Source organism: Portunus trituberculatus, chromosome 12 (assembly GCF_017591435.1).
Source record: "Portunus trituberculatus isolate SZX2019 chromosome 12, ASM1759143v1, whole genome shotgun sequence".
In the NCBI taxonomy this organism is placed as follows: Eukaryota; Metazoa; Arthropoda; class Malacostraca; order Decapoda; family Portunidae; genus Portunus; species Portunus trituberculatus.
This window is the reverse complement of record NC_059266.1, coordinates 11,134,805-11,147,304: the sequence shown is the minus strand read 5'-3', so window position 1 is coordinate 11,147,304 and position 12,500 is coordinate 11,134,805. Positions and strand designations below refer to the sequence as shown.

Here is a 12,500-nt window from a genome sequence, read left to right as displayed (position 1 = left end):
GTTAATGGCCAGACTGTTTACTATTTTCATTCCCCACATAAGTTTCTGAAGCTGTATAAAATTGGCAAATAGTAACTAGAATGAATATGAAAACGCTGCATGGTACTGAAGTTTAATGTGTGTGTGTGTGTGTGTGTGTGTGTGTGTGTGTGTGTGTGTGAGTTGTAGTTTTACAGGGCCTGGGGTCTACGCTCGTGTGGCCCCGTCTCCATATCTGAATTTATCCAATTTTTCTTTAAAGCTACGCGCACACTTTGCTAACACCACTTCCTCACTCAAACAGAAAGATAATTTGAAATACACAAAACACTCTTACTTTTCAAATATTTCACTCATACAGATTCAAATGCTACGGAAGAGATTGTATACACATTATCAAAGACATGTTTATTTATTTATTTTTTATTTATTTATATTTATTTATTTCATTTATGTATTTTTCTATTCTATTTACTTTTTTATTTATTTTTTTGTGTGTGTGTGTGTGTGTGTGTGTGTGTGTGTGTGTGTGTCTTTGTGTGTGTGTGTGTATGTGTGTGTGAAGGTATTCCAAAAATGTTTTACCTTTTAACCTCTTTTCATTCTGCTTACTATTTCACGATTTCATGCAGCTTCAGAAACATGTGGGAATTACAATAGTTAAGACTCTGGCCATTAATCTTCCCACCTCCACAGACCCTTCCTAATGTCAATAAAATCTTCTGATGACACCCCAAAACTCATGGTAAGAAAGCGCCCTAGTACTGAAGGGGTTACTGATACAAGCGCCGTTTAGGTACAGGTGAAGTTTACCCCCTTCAGTTTGCTGCTGTGCTCGCAATACACTTCTCTATCATTGTTTTCTTCTGAGTCAGCATGTGGCGTTGGTTGGGACAAAGCAAAATGTTAAGAAACGCTTTCCTCTCTCACCGTGACCGTTTTCAAAGACCACAGAGACGAGCAGCCGAGTTCTAAAAGAGTATTTGTCCTGTTGATAATGCAGGAAACGTGTTAACATGTCACTAGAATTACAGAAACACTATTAAAAACCATGCGTGCTTTGGGGTCCGAGGGGTCTCCAAGCGCACGGGTTCGAATCCTGTTCACGGTCCGAGTGTAGGTTGGGCTTCCTCACTCGGGGGAAGGGTTTCCTAGCGGGTGGGCTTTGAGATAGGAGGTACACCAAAAAGTATCCTTTAGCCCATAAATTCCCGTGAAAAGCTCACATGGTATAAATAAAAAAAAAAAAAAAAACGAGCTCTTTTGCGGTGCGGAAGTGTTTCAGGATACGAGACGAACCCTCGCTATGCTAATCCACTGTATTGATCGTATATGTGTATAAGAAATGGCCCACTGAGGTGCCAATCCCTAAACAAGAGCCAGAAAGACTAACCAAAGCAATTATCTCCATTTTCATAATGTTCTGGCGCTTCTTTGGGAATTGTCAGAGTAAAATCTCGCCACAAACTTTCACCCTTACACAGCCACCGACTCACCACTTACTGAATCACTCACCTCCACATTTCATCCTGCAGGTGGACGGCGATCGGGTGGAGAGCCGCCTGAACATCACTGGAGTACGGGTGGAGGATGGCGGAGTGTGGGGCTGCGTGGCCACCAACAGGGCGGGACGGGTGGAGCACACAGGGCGGCTAAATGTTCGCGGCCCCCCGACCATCCGCCCCATGGCCCCTGTGAGCGTGGTGGCGGGCAGGACAGCACACTTTGACTGCATCGTGGCTGGCTTCCCGATAGACTCCATTTACTGGGAGAAGAACGGTGAGTGCGAGGAGGAGTAATGGAACAGCGATAGAAAGAGTGTGATGGACTCAATTGTGCACAGGAAAGGGAAGTGCGAGAGTAAGTTATGAGTAAGTAAGAGTAGATAGAATAAGAACTAAGTCAGAGTTACTTAGTTGCGGAAAGGAAAAGGGATAGAAAGAGGCGTGAGGAAGGAACAGCGATAGGAATTAAGAAGAGTGTGATGAAGTCAATTGTGCACAGGAAAGGGAGGCGGGAGAGTAAGAAATGCTGAAATAAGTGTAAATACAACAAGAATTGAGGAAGAGTTACTGCGCTGTGGAAAGGAAAAAGAGATAGGAAAAGGAGTTTGGAGTAAGTTTTATACAAGAAATGGAGTGGGGAGAGTAAGATGCAAGTAAGATAAGACCAGATAGGATAGGAAAAAAGAAAGAATTACGTAGGCTATGTGGAGAAGAAAACTATAGAAAGACAATTGGAAAGGAAACACGATAGAAAGAGTGTGATAGCCTCATTTGTGTACAGGAAAGAGAAGAGAGAAAAATGAGATACAAGTAAGTAAAAGTAGATGGAACAAAAATTAAGGCAGATACTTAGTTATGTGAAAGAGAAAAGAGATAGAAAGAGGAGTATTGAGTCAGTTTTATACAAGAAATGGAGTAGGAAGAATAAGATAAGAGCAAGAAAGAGTAAATAGAGCAAGAATTAAGGAAGAATTAGCCATGAAGGAAGGACAGACAGGAAGTAGAAGGAAGATAGAGAAAGAAAGATGAGAGAGTTACGTGAGGAGAAAGAAGGAAGAGAGAACAAAAAAAATAAAGCAGGTTATGTGGATTACTGAGGAAGAAAAAAAAAAGTTAGAAAAAAAAAGGAACATGAGAGAGGCTAATGTGGGAAAATTAAGGACGAACGAAGAGTAAAGATTAAACAAACAGTGAAGGAGGAAATAGAAGTGTGAGATCTTTAGTTATATGAAGAAAGAAGGAAGAGAAAAACATAGACAAAAAAAAATAAAAAAAAAAGCTATTTAGTTACAGAAGAGAGAAGAAAAGAGGCAAAATGGTAGATAGAAGAAGGGAAGATGGGAAGAAGAGAGAGCAGAGAGTGAAATAAAGAAGGGTTAGTTGTCTGTGTGAAGAAAGAGGAAGAAAGAGAGAAGAAGAGAAGAGATACGAGATGGTTGGTTAAATGTGTGGAAGAGAAGAGAAGAGAAGAGTAAAGATAAAGAAAAAAAGATTAGATGACAGAGAGAGAGAGAGAGAGAGAGAGAGAGAGAGAGAGAGAGAGAGAAGCTTTTTATTTTGTCTTTATATCTTCCTGTTTTTATTTAATCTATTAGGTTATTGTCAGTTTAATAAGTAGTAGTAGTAGTAGTAGTAGTAGTAGTGGTGGTGGTGATGGTGGTGGTGGTGGTGGTGGTGGTGGTAGTAGTAGTAGCAGTAGTAGTACTAGTAGTAGTAGTAGTAGTGGTAGTTGTAGTAGTAGTAGTAGTAGTAGTAGTAGTAGTAGTAGTAGTAGTAGTAGTAGTAGTGGTGGTGGTAGTAGTAGTAGTTAGTAGTAGTAGTAGTATTGGCAATAGTTTTTTTGTTTTCATCTTTTACATATTCCTACAAATCTCTCTCTCTCTCTCTCTCTCTCTCTCTCTCTCTCTCTCTCTCTCTCTCTCTCTCTCTCTCTCTCTCTCTCTCTCTCTCTCTCTCTCTCTCTCACATGACCTTGCACTTAAACATGAGTTCCTCTCAGACTTCAAGACCTTTGCCATCTTACTTCATAACTTTTACCTCCTCCTCCTCCTCCTCCTCCTCCTCCTCCTCCTCCTCCTCCTCCTCCTCCTCCTCCTCCTCCTCCTCCTCCTCCTCCTCCTCCTCCTCCTCCTCCTCCTCCTCCTCCTCCTCTCCTCTCTCTCTCTCTCTCTCTCTCTCTCTCTCTCTCTCTCTCTCTCTCTCTCTCTCTCTCTCTCTCTCTCTCTCTCTCTCTCTCTCTCTCTCTCTCTCTCTCTCTCTCTCTCTCTCTCTCTCTCCAAACGGGATTTTTAGTTCATTCTCTACCTCACCTCTTGGTAGCTCACACTTACTCTCTCTCACTCACTTTCTCACTCTCACACTCCTCGTCCTCTCTCTTTACTCTATCTTCCCTTCCTTTCACTCTTCACCTCTTCGTAAATAACTCTTACTCGTTCACACACACACACACACACACACACACACACACACACACACACACACACACACACACACACACACACACACACACACACACACACCCTGTCATCTCCCATTTTGCTTCCCTCAGGCGTGGTACTACCGGTGTCTGAGCGGCAGGAGGTGCTGGCTAACGGAACTCTGGTAGTGGAGGAAGTGTCCCGGGAGGCTGATGGTGGCCACTACACTTGCGTGGCTGCAGCGGGAGACACCACAGCCCGAGCCAACTTGCAGGTCAACGTGATGGGTGAGTGGTAGTGGTGGTGGTGGTGGTGGTGGTGATTTTTTCATTCGTTTTTTTTACTCTTTTCTCTCTCTCTCTCTCTCTCTCTCTCTCTCTCTCTCTCTCTCTCTCTCTCTCTCTCTCTCTCTCTCTCTCTCTCTCTCTCTCTCTCTCTCTCTCTCTCTCTCTCTCTCTCTCTCTTAATGGCCATAGTCTTCTCTATTCTAATCCCCCACATGAGTTCTGAAGCTGTACAAAATCACCAAATAGTAACCAGAATGAATTGGAAAATGCGTCATGGTACTTTAGATGTTAACTCCACATATCTCCGCTTCCTCACTGCTGGAACCTCGCTCAACACCCCTCCCGTTGCCCTTCTCAGTCTTTTCCTCAGCTCAACAGAGAGGTCTTTAACTCCACACATCTCCGCTACCTTACTCCTGCCATGTATCTCAGCATCCTGTGGTCGCAGTTAACGTAGAATAATATGTCAGTCTGTTTTGTTAGCGCCCATGTTTCTGACTCGTGCAGAAGAGTAGATCTGACATAGGCCTCACCTACATACCTTCTTCCCCAGCCATAAATTTGTCCAAACTTCTAGAACTCACTAATGACTCACCGCTAACACTCTAATTACTGACTCCACTCCACTCTATCTGGGCCTTTATTCCGCAGGCAATTCTTTCCCATCTTGTTTAAATCTAACCTTATAAATACTGAACCCATTGTTGCTTCTCTGTCTGCTTTTCTTACGCCTCAGTGAAAGGAGAGAAGAGAGGAAGAACGAAAGAAAGAAAGGAGAAAGATGGAAGGGGAGAGAAAGAAAGAGACAGAGAGAGAGAAGGACAGAAAGAAAGGAAAGTGAAGAAGGAAAGATGGACGGTGAAGGGGTGAAGGACGGGATTGGGTGAAGAGGAAAGGTGAATAGAATGAGGGAGCAAAAAAACACTGCAACTGTCAATGGGAAAGGAAGAAAAATGTGAAATGATAAAGCAAGCAGATATATTACTGTAGTAGTAGTAGTAGTAGTAGTAGTAGTAGTAGTAGTAGTAGTAGTAGTAGTTTTTATTTAACCCCTTCAGTATTGGGACACATTTTTACCTTGAGTTTTGTGAATGATTAGACTATTTTATTGACATCAGGAAGGGTCTATGGAGGTTAGAAGATTAATGGCCATAGTCTTCACTATTGTAATCCCCCACATAAGTTTCTGAAGCTGTGTAAAATCGCCAAATAGTCACCAGAATGAATATGGAAACACGTCCTGGTACTGAAGGGAAACCGGCAAACATTTTAGTAGTAGTAGTAGTAGTAGTAGTAGTAGTAGTAGTAGTAATAGTTTTTACGTAAGAGGTAACCGGCAAAAGACCACGAACACGATAAAAAAAACATTAGTAGTAGTAGTAGTAGTAGTAGTAGCAGCAGTAGTAGTAGTAGTAATAGTAGCAGCAGTAGTAACAGAACAAAAGTAGCAAACATTACAAACTTAATAAGCAGCTAAACCACCAGCAGTACTACTAACACCAAGCCTCGCGGTTATAACAAGCATTACTGAACAGTACAAGCACAGCAACCACCACCACCACCACCAGCAGTCCTTCACTCAACAAGTCTCGATGGTGATAACGAGCGCTGCCGCCGCCAAGACTGCCAGGCAAACTCGGGGCGCAGATTAATTCGCTTTGACTCTCCGTGCGTCAAATTAGCAAAGGATTAGGAGCGCGAGAGAGGAAGAGTTGGGATTAGAGAGAGTGAGAGAGTGGATGATACACGGCTTGCTCACTGGCAGCAGGGCGAGAGAGGGAGAGGGAGAGGGAGAGAGGGAAAGCGTGTGAGATTTTGCGAGCCTTGAGATCTGATGCTGTTATGTTTCCAGTCTTGTTTATCATGTATTTTTTTTGTTTTTCCTTTTTTTTTTCTCTCTCTCTCTCTCTCTCTCTCTCTGATTATGTGAGGGTTGGCAAGTGAACGTGTCTCTGCTGCTTATGTTGGATCTTTCTTATTCCTGTCTCGTAAAATTTGAAAACTTATTCTGTTAAGGCCTGTAATCTGAAACGCTTTGCTGTCTCACTATAAAAAAAAAAACTCTCTTTTCTCTCATTTTCTTTCTCACTTCCTTTTATTTCTTTTCCTCTTTTCATTTCTTTTTTCCCCTTTCCTTTCTTCTTTTCTTGTTATATTTTCCTACGCCTACATAAGATACACGTAAGATATCTTTTTTTCCCTAGTTATTGCGCTAGGTAATATCACTTCTCGTGTTTTTAAAGGTATTTCTGTGGTTCTGCTGATGGATTGGCAACATTTCTAGTGCATTAAAAGGAGAAACTGTCTTGAAAATCCGTCTAGTTGTCTCTGTGGCCTTGGAAAATTGTCATAGTGGGAGGGGAAAGCGGTTCTGGTGGTGCTGGAAACTGGTGGTGCTGGAAACTGGTGGTCCTGGAAACTGGTGGTCCTGGAAACTGGTGGTGCTGGAAACTGGTGGTGCTGAAACTGGTGGTACTGGAAACTGGTGGTGCTGGAAACAGGTGGTGCTGGAAACTGGTGGTGATGGAAACTGGTGGTGATGGAAACTGGTGGTGCTGGAAACTGGTGGTCCTGGAAACTGGTGGTCCTGGAAACTGGTGGTGCTGGAAACTGGTGGTCCTGGAAACTGGTGGTCCTGGAAACTGGTGGTGCTGGAAACTGGTGGTCCTGGAAACTGGTGGTGCTGGAAACTGGTGGTGCTGGAAACTGGTGGTCCTGGAAACTGGTGGTGCTGGATACTGGTGGTGCTGGAAACTGGTGGTCCTGGAAACGGGTGGTGCTGGAAACTGGTGGTCCTGGAAACTGGTGGTGCTGGAAACTGGTGGTGCTGGAAACTGATGGTCCTTGAAACTGGTGGTCCTGGAAACTGGTGGTGCTGGAAACTGGTGATCCTGGAAACTGGTGGTGTTACATTTGACTGTTTTATTTTTCGTGTAATTATTTATCTATTTTTTCATCTTATGTGAAACTTGGTTAGTGAAATTGTCTTTGTTCTCTCTCTCTCTCTCTCTCTCTCTCTCTCTCTCTCTCTCTCTCTCTCTCTCTCTCTCTCTCTCTCTCTCTCTCTCTCTCCTTTCAATTTGTCATATTTTTCATCAATTAATCACAGTTACAACGGTCGGCCACGTTCTGAACGGCTTCACTGACAGCGCCACTTTAACGCACTGCATTTTAAGAACCGCCGCCAATTTCAGTGAGCAGGAATTAAGGTTAATGGACTAATATACTTCACTCAATTACTTCTTGGCCTCACTGACATCTTCGAGAATGGTTAGACTCAAAGCACCAAACTATTTTATGAAGCTGAGGACAAGCCGAGTACTGTGAGGGTTTGACTTTGTGTACAGTACATCACAGTGCACGATTCTGGCCTGTACAACCCGAAGTAGTGAAACAAAAGATCCACTGAAGGTGCCACTTGTTGAAAAGTACGCCAGAAAGGACTATCCGTAATTGTGAGAAGGTTTTGATATGGCCCATCTAAGAAAACGTTTTAGCCCCTTCAGTACCCTAACATATTTTCATATTCATTCTGCTTACTGTTTGATGATTTTACACAGCTTCAGAACCTCATGTGGGGGTTAAAATAGTGAAGATTGTTGCTATTAATCTTCTGACCTCCACAGACGCTTTCTAATGTCAATAAAATGGTCTTATCGTATACAAAACTCAAGATAAAAATGCGTCCCAATACTGAAGGGGTTAAGTCAAAGGCAGGAGGAAGTGCAGCAGCAGGCAGGGAGTTGCAAGGTTATATTTGCCGCGGACCGAGTTGATCTGAGAGCTGCGTCTGTCTTGTGCCTTGTTAGGGCAGGACAGCAGGTCACTGGTGCACTCCCTCACTCACATTGCTAATAACTTATTCCTAAGTTCAGCATGAAAACAATTATAATTAGAAATATAAACCCTTCAGAAAATCAATGTGGAAAGAGAACTTGCGATATGCATGACAGCCTCTACATGTGACTGTCTGTGTCTGCACTGGTGACGTGCCGCGATTGTGTCAATAATGGACGGCACATACTCGTGCATTATGCTTCGCCAAAACAATTCTGACAACATTTCTATATCTCTAGCTTTCCTGTTGATATTTTAGAAAATTAGCTTGGTCAATATTTCAACTAATAATGTGACCAAACAGTGACAAAGTGAAGAAACTGTGTAAGCATTAGGAGAGCCACTCCGAGCCCTCAAGCACGGCAGGGCACGGCGCGCAGGCCATCACACCAGTGCCGGCCGTAGCAGGGCACAGTGTGTAGGCCATCAGACTCTGGCAGGTGGCGGCAGAGTGCTGCAGGCGGCGGCAGGGCGGGGCGGCGGCAGGGCGCGGCGTGACATGTACGTAGATCAGCAGGGCGCGGCGACAAGAGTGTGATAACTATTCACTTTTGAAACTTACAACTATTTTGTTTCTCTTTCACCAACACTTTTTGTTCCTCGATTTTCCTTCCATGTTTTGTTTCTCTTATCATTATTACAATTACTTCAGATGCTATTGGTACACCAGTTACTGTTCTCCCTTCTCTTTTTCCTCTAGAATTTACTTCGATATATATATATATATATATATATATATATATATATATATATATATATATATATATATATATATATATATAATATTTCTGTCAACACTAATCATGTCAACTTGTATCTTTTTTTCTTTTTTTCCACATCACAATATTATTACGGTTACTCGTTACTGTTAACCATCTTTACCCATGAATGCTTTTTTTCCTTCACCATTACCAGTGACAATCATGTACACGTACTGATTTCTCCCTATCATATGTACTGCCATTACTACTGACCGTCATTACCTTATTAATAAATGTTTTCCGTTTTTCTTTCCCACCACCACCACCTCCTTCACCTTCACCTTCACCTTCACCTTCACGTCTCCTCGCTGCAACAGTTCCCCCGAAAATCGACGAGCGGATGATCTCCCTGGGCTCAGGCTTCCCCGCCAAGTCCCGCGCCAGGATCATGTGTGTGGTGGAGCGCGGGGACCTGCCTCTCTCCTTCAGCTGGACGCACGACGGCCGTCCCATCTCCTCCACCTCCCCGATTTCCATCAAGTAAGTCTGGAGAGAGAGGCAAGTCTGCATGTCCTGCTTGTATCGTGTGGCAAGAGAGAGAGATTGAGTGTATACTGTCTGTCCCATCAAGTTAGTCTGGCAGGCGAGAGAGGAAGGGTTGCGTGTCTTGTGTAAATGTGTGAGGAAAAAATGTTCTGTGAGTCTTATTAAGTTAGTCTTGAGGGAAAGGGAGATTTTTATACCCTGCTTGCATCACGCGGGAAGAGAGAGAGAGAGAGAGAGAGAGGGGGGTTGAGATGTACTGTCTCAAGATGTACTGTGTCACGTAGGTCTGGAGAAAAGCTAAATACCAACCAAAGATATGAAAGGCTTAACCTCTTCAGTACTGGAACGCATTTTTACCACGAGTTTTGGGCATGATTAGACAATACATTACGATGGGTGTATGGAGGTCAGAAGATTAATGTCTGAGTCTTCACTATTCTAACCCCCACACAAGTTTCTGAAGCTGTATAAAATCACCAAATTGTAACCAGAATGAATATGAAAACACGTCATGGTACTGAAGAGGTTATGAACACTGCCCATTGAAGGTGTCTGTCTCCAAAGGGTGTACTCAAAAGGTTATCCAGTTATCGGAAATTAGAGAATGATCTTGAAACGCCGTGGTACGGTGGGACCATGCGTGCTTTGTTGTCCGAGGGTCTCCAAGCGCACGGGTTCGAATCCTGTCCACGGTCCGAGTATAGGTTGGGCTTCCTCACTCGGGGCAATGATTTCCTAGCGGGTGGGCTTTGAGATAGGAGGTATCCCAAAAAGTACCCCCTTTAACCCATAAATTCCCGTGAAAATCCCACATGGTATAGATAAAGAAAAAAAAAACGTGTCTGTCTTTTGAAAGTTCGAGTCATAAGCAGGCAGACAGTTCCAGATCTTACCTGTAAGACTCCTGAAAGGTTGTGAGTATTGGTTCATTCTTGCATTAGAGGTGGATAAAATAGAGGGAATTAATGGTAGGAATCATGTGCCGCGAGGTAGTGTTTTTCCGATTCATTTTTTTTTTTCCATTCCTTTATGTAGTAAGGTAATTTGGCCAAGGACAACAAAAGTACACGAAAGTTCAGTGAGCATTCCAGCTTCCTAAGTGTACAGCCAAAACAATGATCTATTATTAGAGAAACGACTTGGTGTTCCTTCCTGAAAGACTTCACGTCATTGGTAGGGTGAACGTGGCACAAGTAGGCGAACTATTGTCTTGGGCCAAGTGTAAATGTACCAGTGAGCCAGGCCGGCCAGGGAGTGGGAGTGGGAGAGAGGGTCCCGGCACACAAAGGTTGCTGGGCTGCCTCGCTGCACTCCACTGCTTTCCCGCTCACTGCAAAACTTTAGATGCCTCTCCAGATACAATCCTCGGACAGCCTTTTAAATGGTGGTGCATTTTTAACAACGCATTTGTCTCTTATAGGAAAGACACACACACACAGAGAGAGAGAGAGAGAGAGAGAGAGAGAGAGAGAGAGAGAGAGAGAGAGAATCTGCGTTAGTACACTTTGAGAATAACGAATCATGCCTTACTCTTTACCCTTCCCTGTCCTTTCCCTCTCTTATTCATTCAATCTTTTCTCCTCCTCCTCCTCCTCCTCCTCCTCCTCCTCCTCCTCCTCCTCCTCCTCCTCAGGTACCTGGACGAAGTAAGCAGCGTGTTACTGTTCCCGTCGCTTCGCCAGGAGGATGGCGGCTCGTACACCTGCACCGCCACCAACGCTGTAGCCTCCGACGCCCAGACTGTCAACCTGGTGGTCAAGGGTGAGGCTCTCTTCTTGGCCACGTTAGGTTAGGTTGGGTTGGGTTGGGTTGGGTTATGTTAGGTTGGTTTAGGTTAAGTTAGGTTAGGTTACGTTTAGTTAGTTTAGTTTAAGCTAGGTTAGGTTAGGTTAGGTTAAGTTAGATATGACCAGAAATTACCATCGAGAGAGAGAGAGAGAGAGAGAGAGAGAGAGAGAGAGAGAGAGAGAGAGAGAGAGAGAGAGAGAGAGATCCATATTCAGAAACGCTTTGCTCTCACCACGACTATTTTCAAGGCCACAGAGATGACTAGCGGGGTTTTCAAGCGCATTTCTCCAGTAAATAGTGTAGAAATCTTATCACTCTGCCTCTAGAACCGTAAAAACACCTTAAGAAACTCGTGTAAACTTAAATAAAGCCTTTTGAAAGAATGGAGGTGGAGCACAGAGGCATTTGAGAGAGAGAGAGAGAGAGAGAAAGAGAAAGAAAATGAGTCGCGAATATGGCTTTCAGTAAACGGAAGGGTGAAGAGGAACGGATAAAGGAAAGAGAAAGGGAACAAGAGAATAAAAGAAAGTGGAGAGAGAGAGAGAGAGAGAGAGAGAGAGAGAGTCAAGAAATATATAGAATTGAAATCCAGAGAGAGAGAGAGAGAGAGAAAGACAAAGACAAAGATAGAGAGAGAGAGAGAGAGAGAGAGAGAGAGAGAGAGAGACAGAGAGAGAGAGAGAGAGAGAGAGACAGAGACAGAGACAGAGACAGAGAGAGAGAGAGAGAGAGAGAGAGAGAGAGAGAGAGAGAGAGAGAGAGAGAGATCTAACATCCACACCTCTCTTTACAGTGGCGCCGTCGTGGAAGGAGGAGCCGGAGGACGTGTCTGTGGTGGTGGGCGCTGACTTGGTCCTGTCCTGCGCCGCTCTTGGCTCCCCGACGCCCACCATCACCTGGAGAAGGGCTGAGGGGGCGTCCCGAGGCAGTACCGGCCCGTTACTACACTCGGGGACAATGTGAGGTGAGTGAAGGCTTAATGAGAAGTGTCAGGTAGCTCTCTCACCTGCTTGGGATCTGTCATCTAAGTGGGCCTTCTTATCAAGTGGTTTGTGTTACCCTTGGCCAGATTCCCTCTCTTATATGTAGAAAAATAGGGTCGTCTTAAATAGTTCTTGTCGCCACTGCAGTTCGAAGCTCTTGTTGAATTGGTACGGGTTTTTAAAGGTGTTTTTTTGTGTAGGAGAGCTGTAACTATATGATATTTTGACGAGATGTCTTCGTTATTAGCATGAGATACGCACTTGAGAATCCTGGTAATCATTTATGTAGTCTTTGAAAGTGGTCGTGATGCTGTTACTCGTGTTTTGAACCCCTACAATACGAGGACGCGTTTCCATATTCATTCTACTTATTATTTGGTGATTTTATGCAGCTTCAGAAACTCATGTAAGGATTAGAACAGTGAAGACTGTGGCCATTAATTTTCTGACCTCCATA

At 43.9% G+C, this 12,500-nt stretch overlaps 1 protein-coding gene across 1 annotated transcript in view; it reads left to right on the top strand.

The window, feature by feature from the left end:
* LOC123502794 (Down syndrome cell adhesion molecule-like protein Dscam2) overlaps positions 1 to 12,500 on the top strand; it is a 144,202-nt gene that overhangs the window by 123,517 nt on the left and 8,185 nt on the right. Inside the window, exons 11-15 of the mRNA XM_045252059.1 lie at positions 1,515 to 1,758; positions 4,033 to 4,188; positions 9,104 to 9,266; positions 10,906 to 11,033; positions 11,854 to 12,024. Of these exons, the coding sequence (XP_045107994.1) occupies positions 1,515 to 1,758; positions 4,033 to 4,188; positions 9,104 to 9,266; positions 10,906 to 11,033; positions 11,854 to 12,023 (861 nt within the window). The 3' untranslated portion in view covers position 12,024. The remainder of the gene's footprint in view (positions 1 to 1,514; positions 1,759 to 4,032; positions 4,189 to 9,103; positions 9,267 to 10,905; positions 11,034 to 11,853; positions 12,025 to 12,500) is intronic.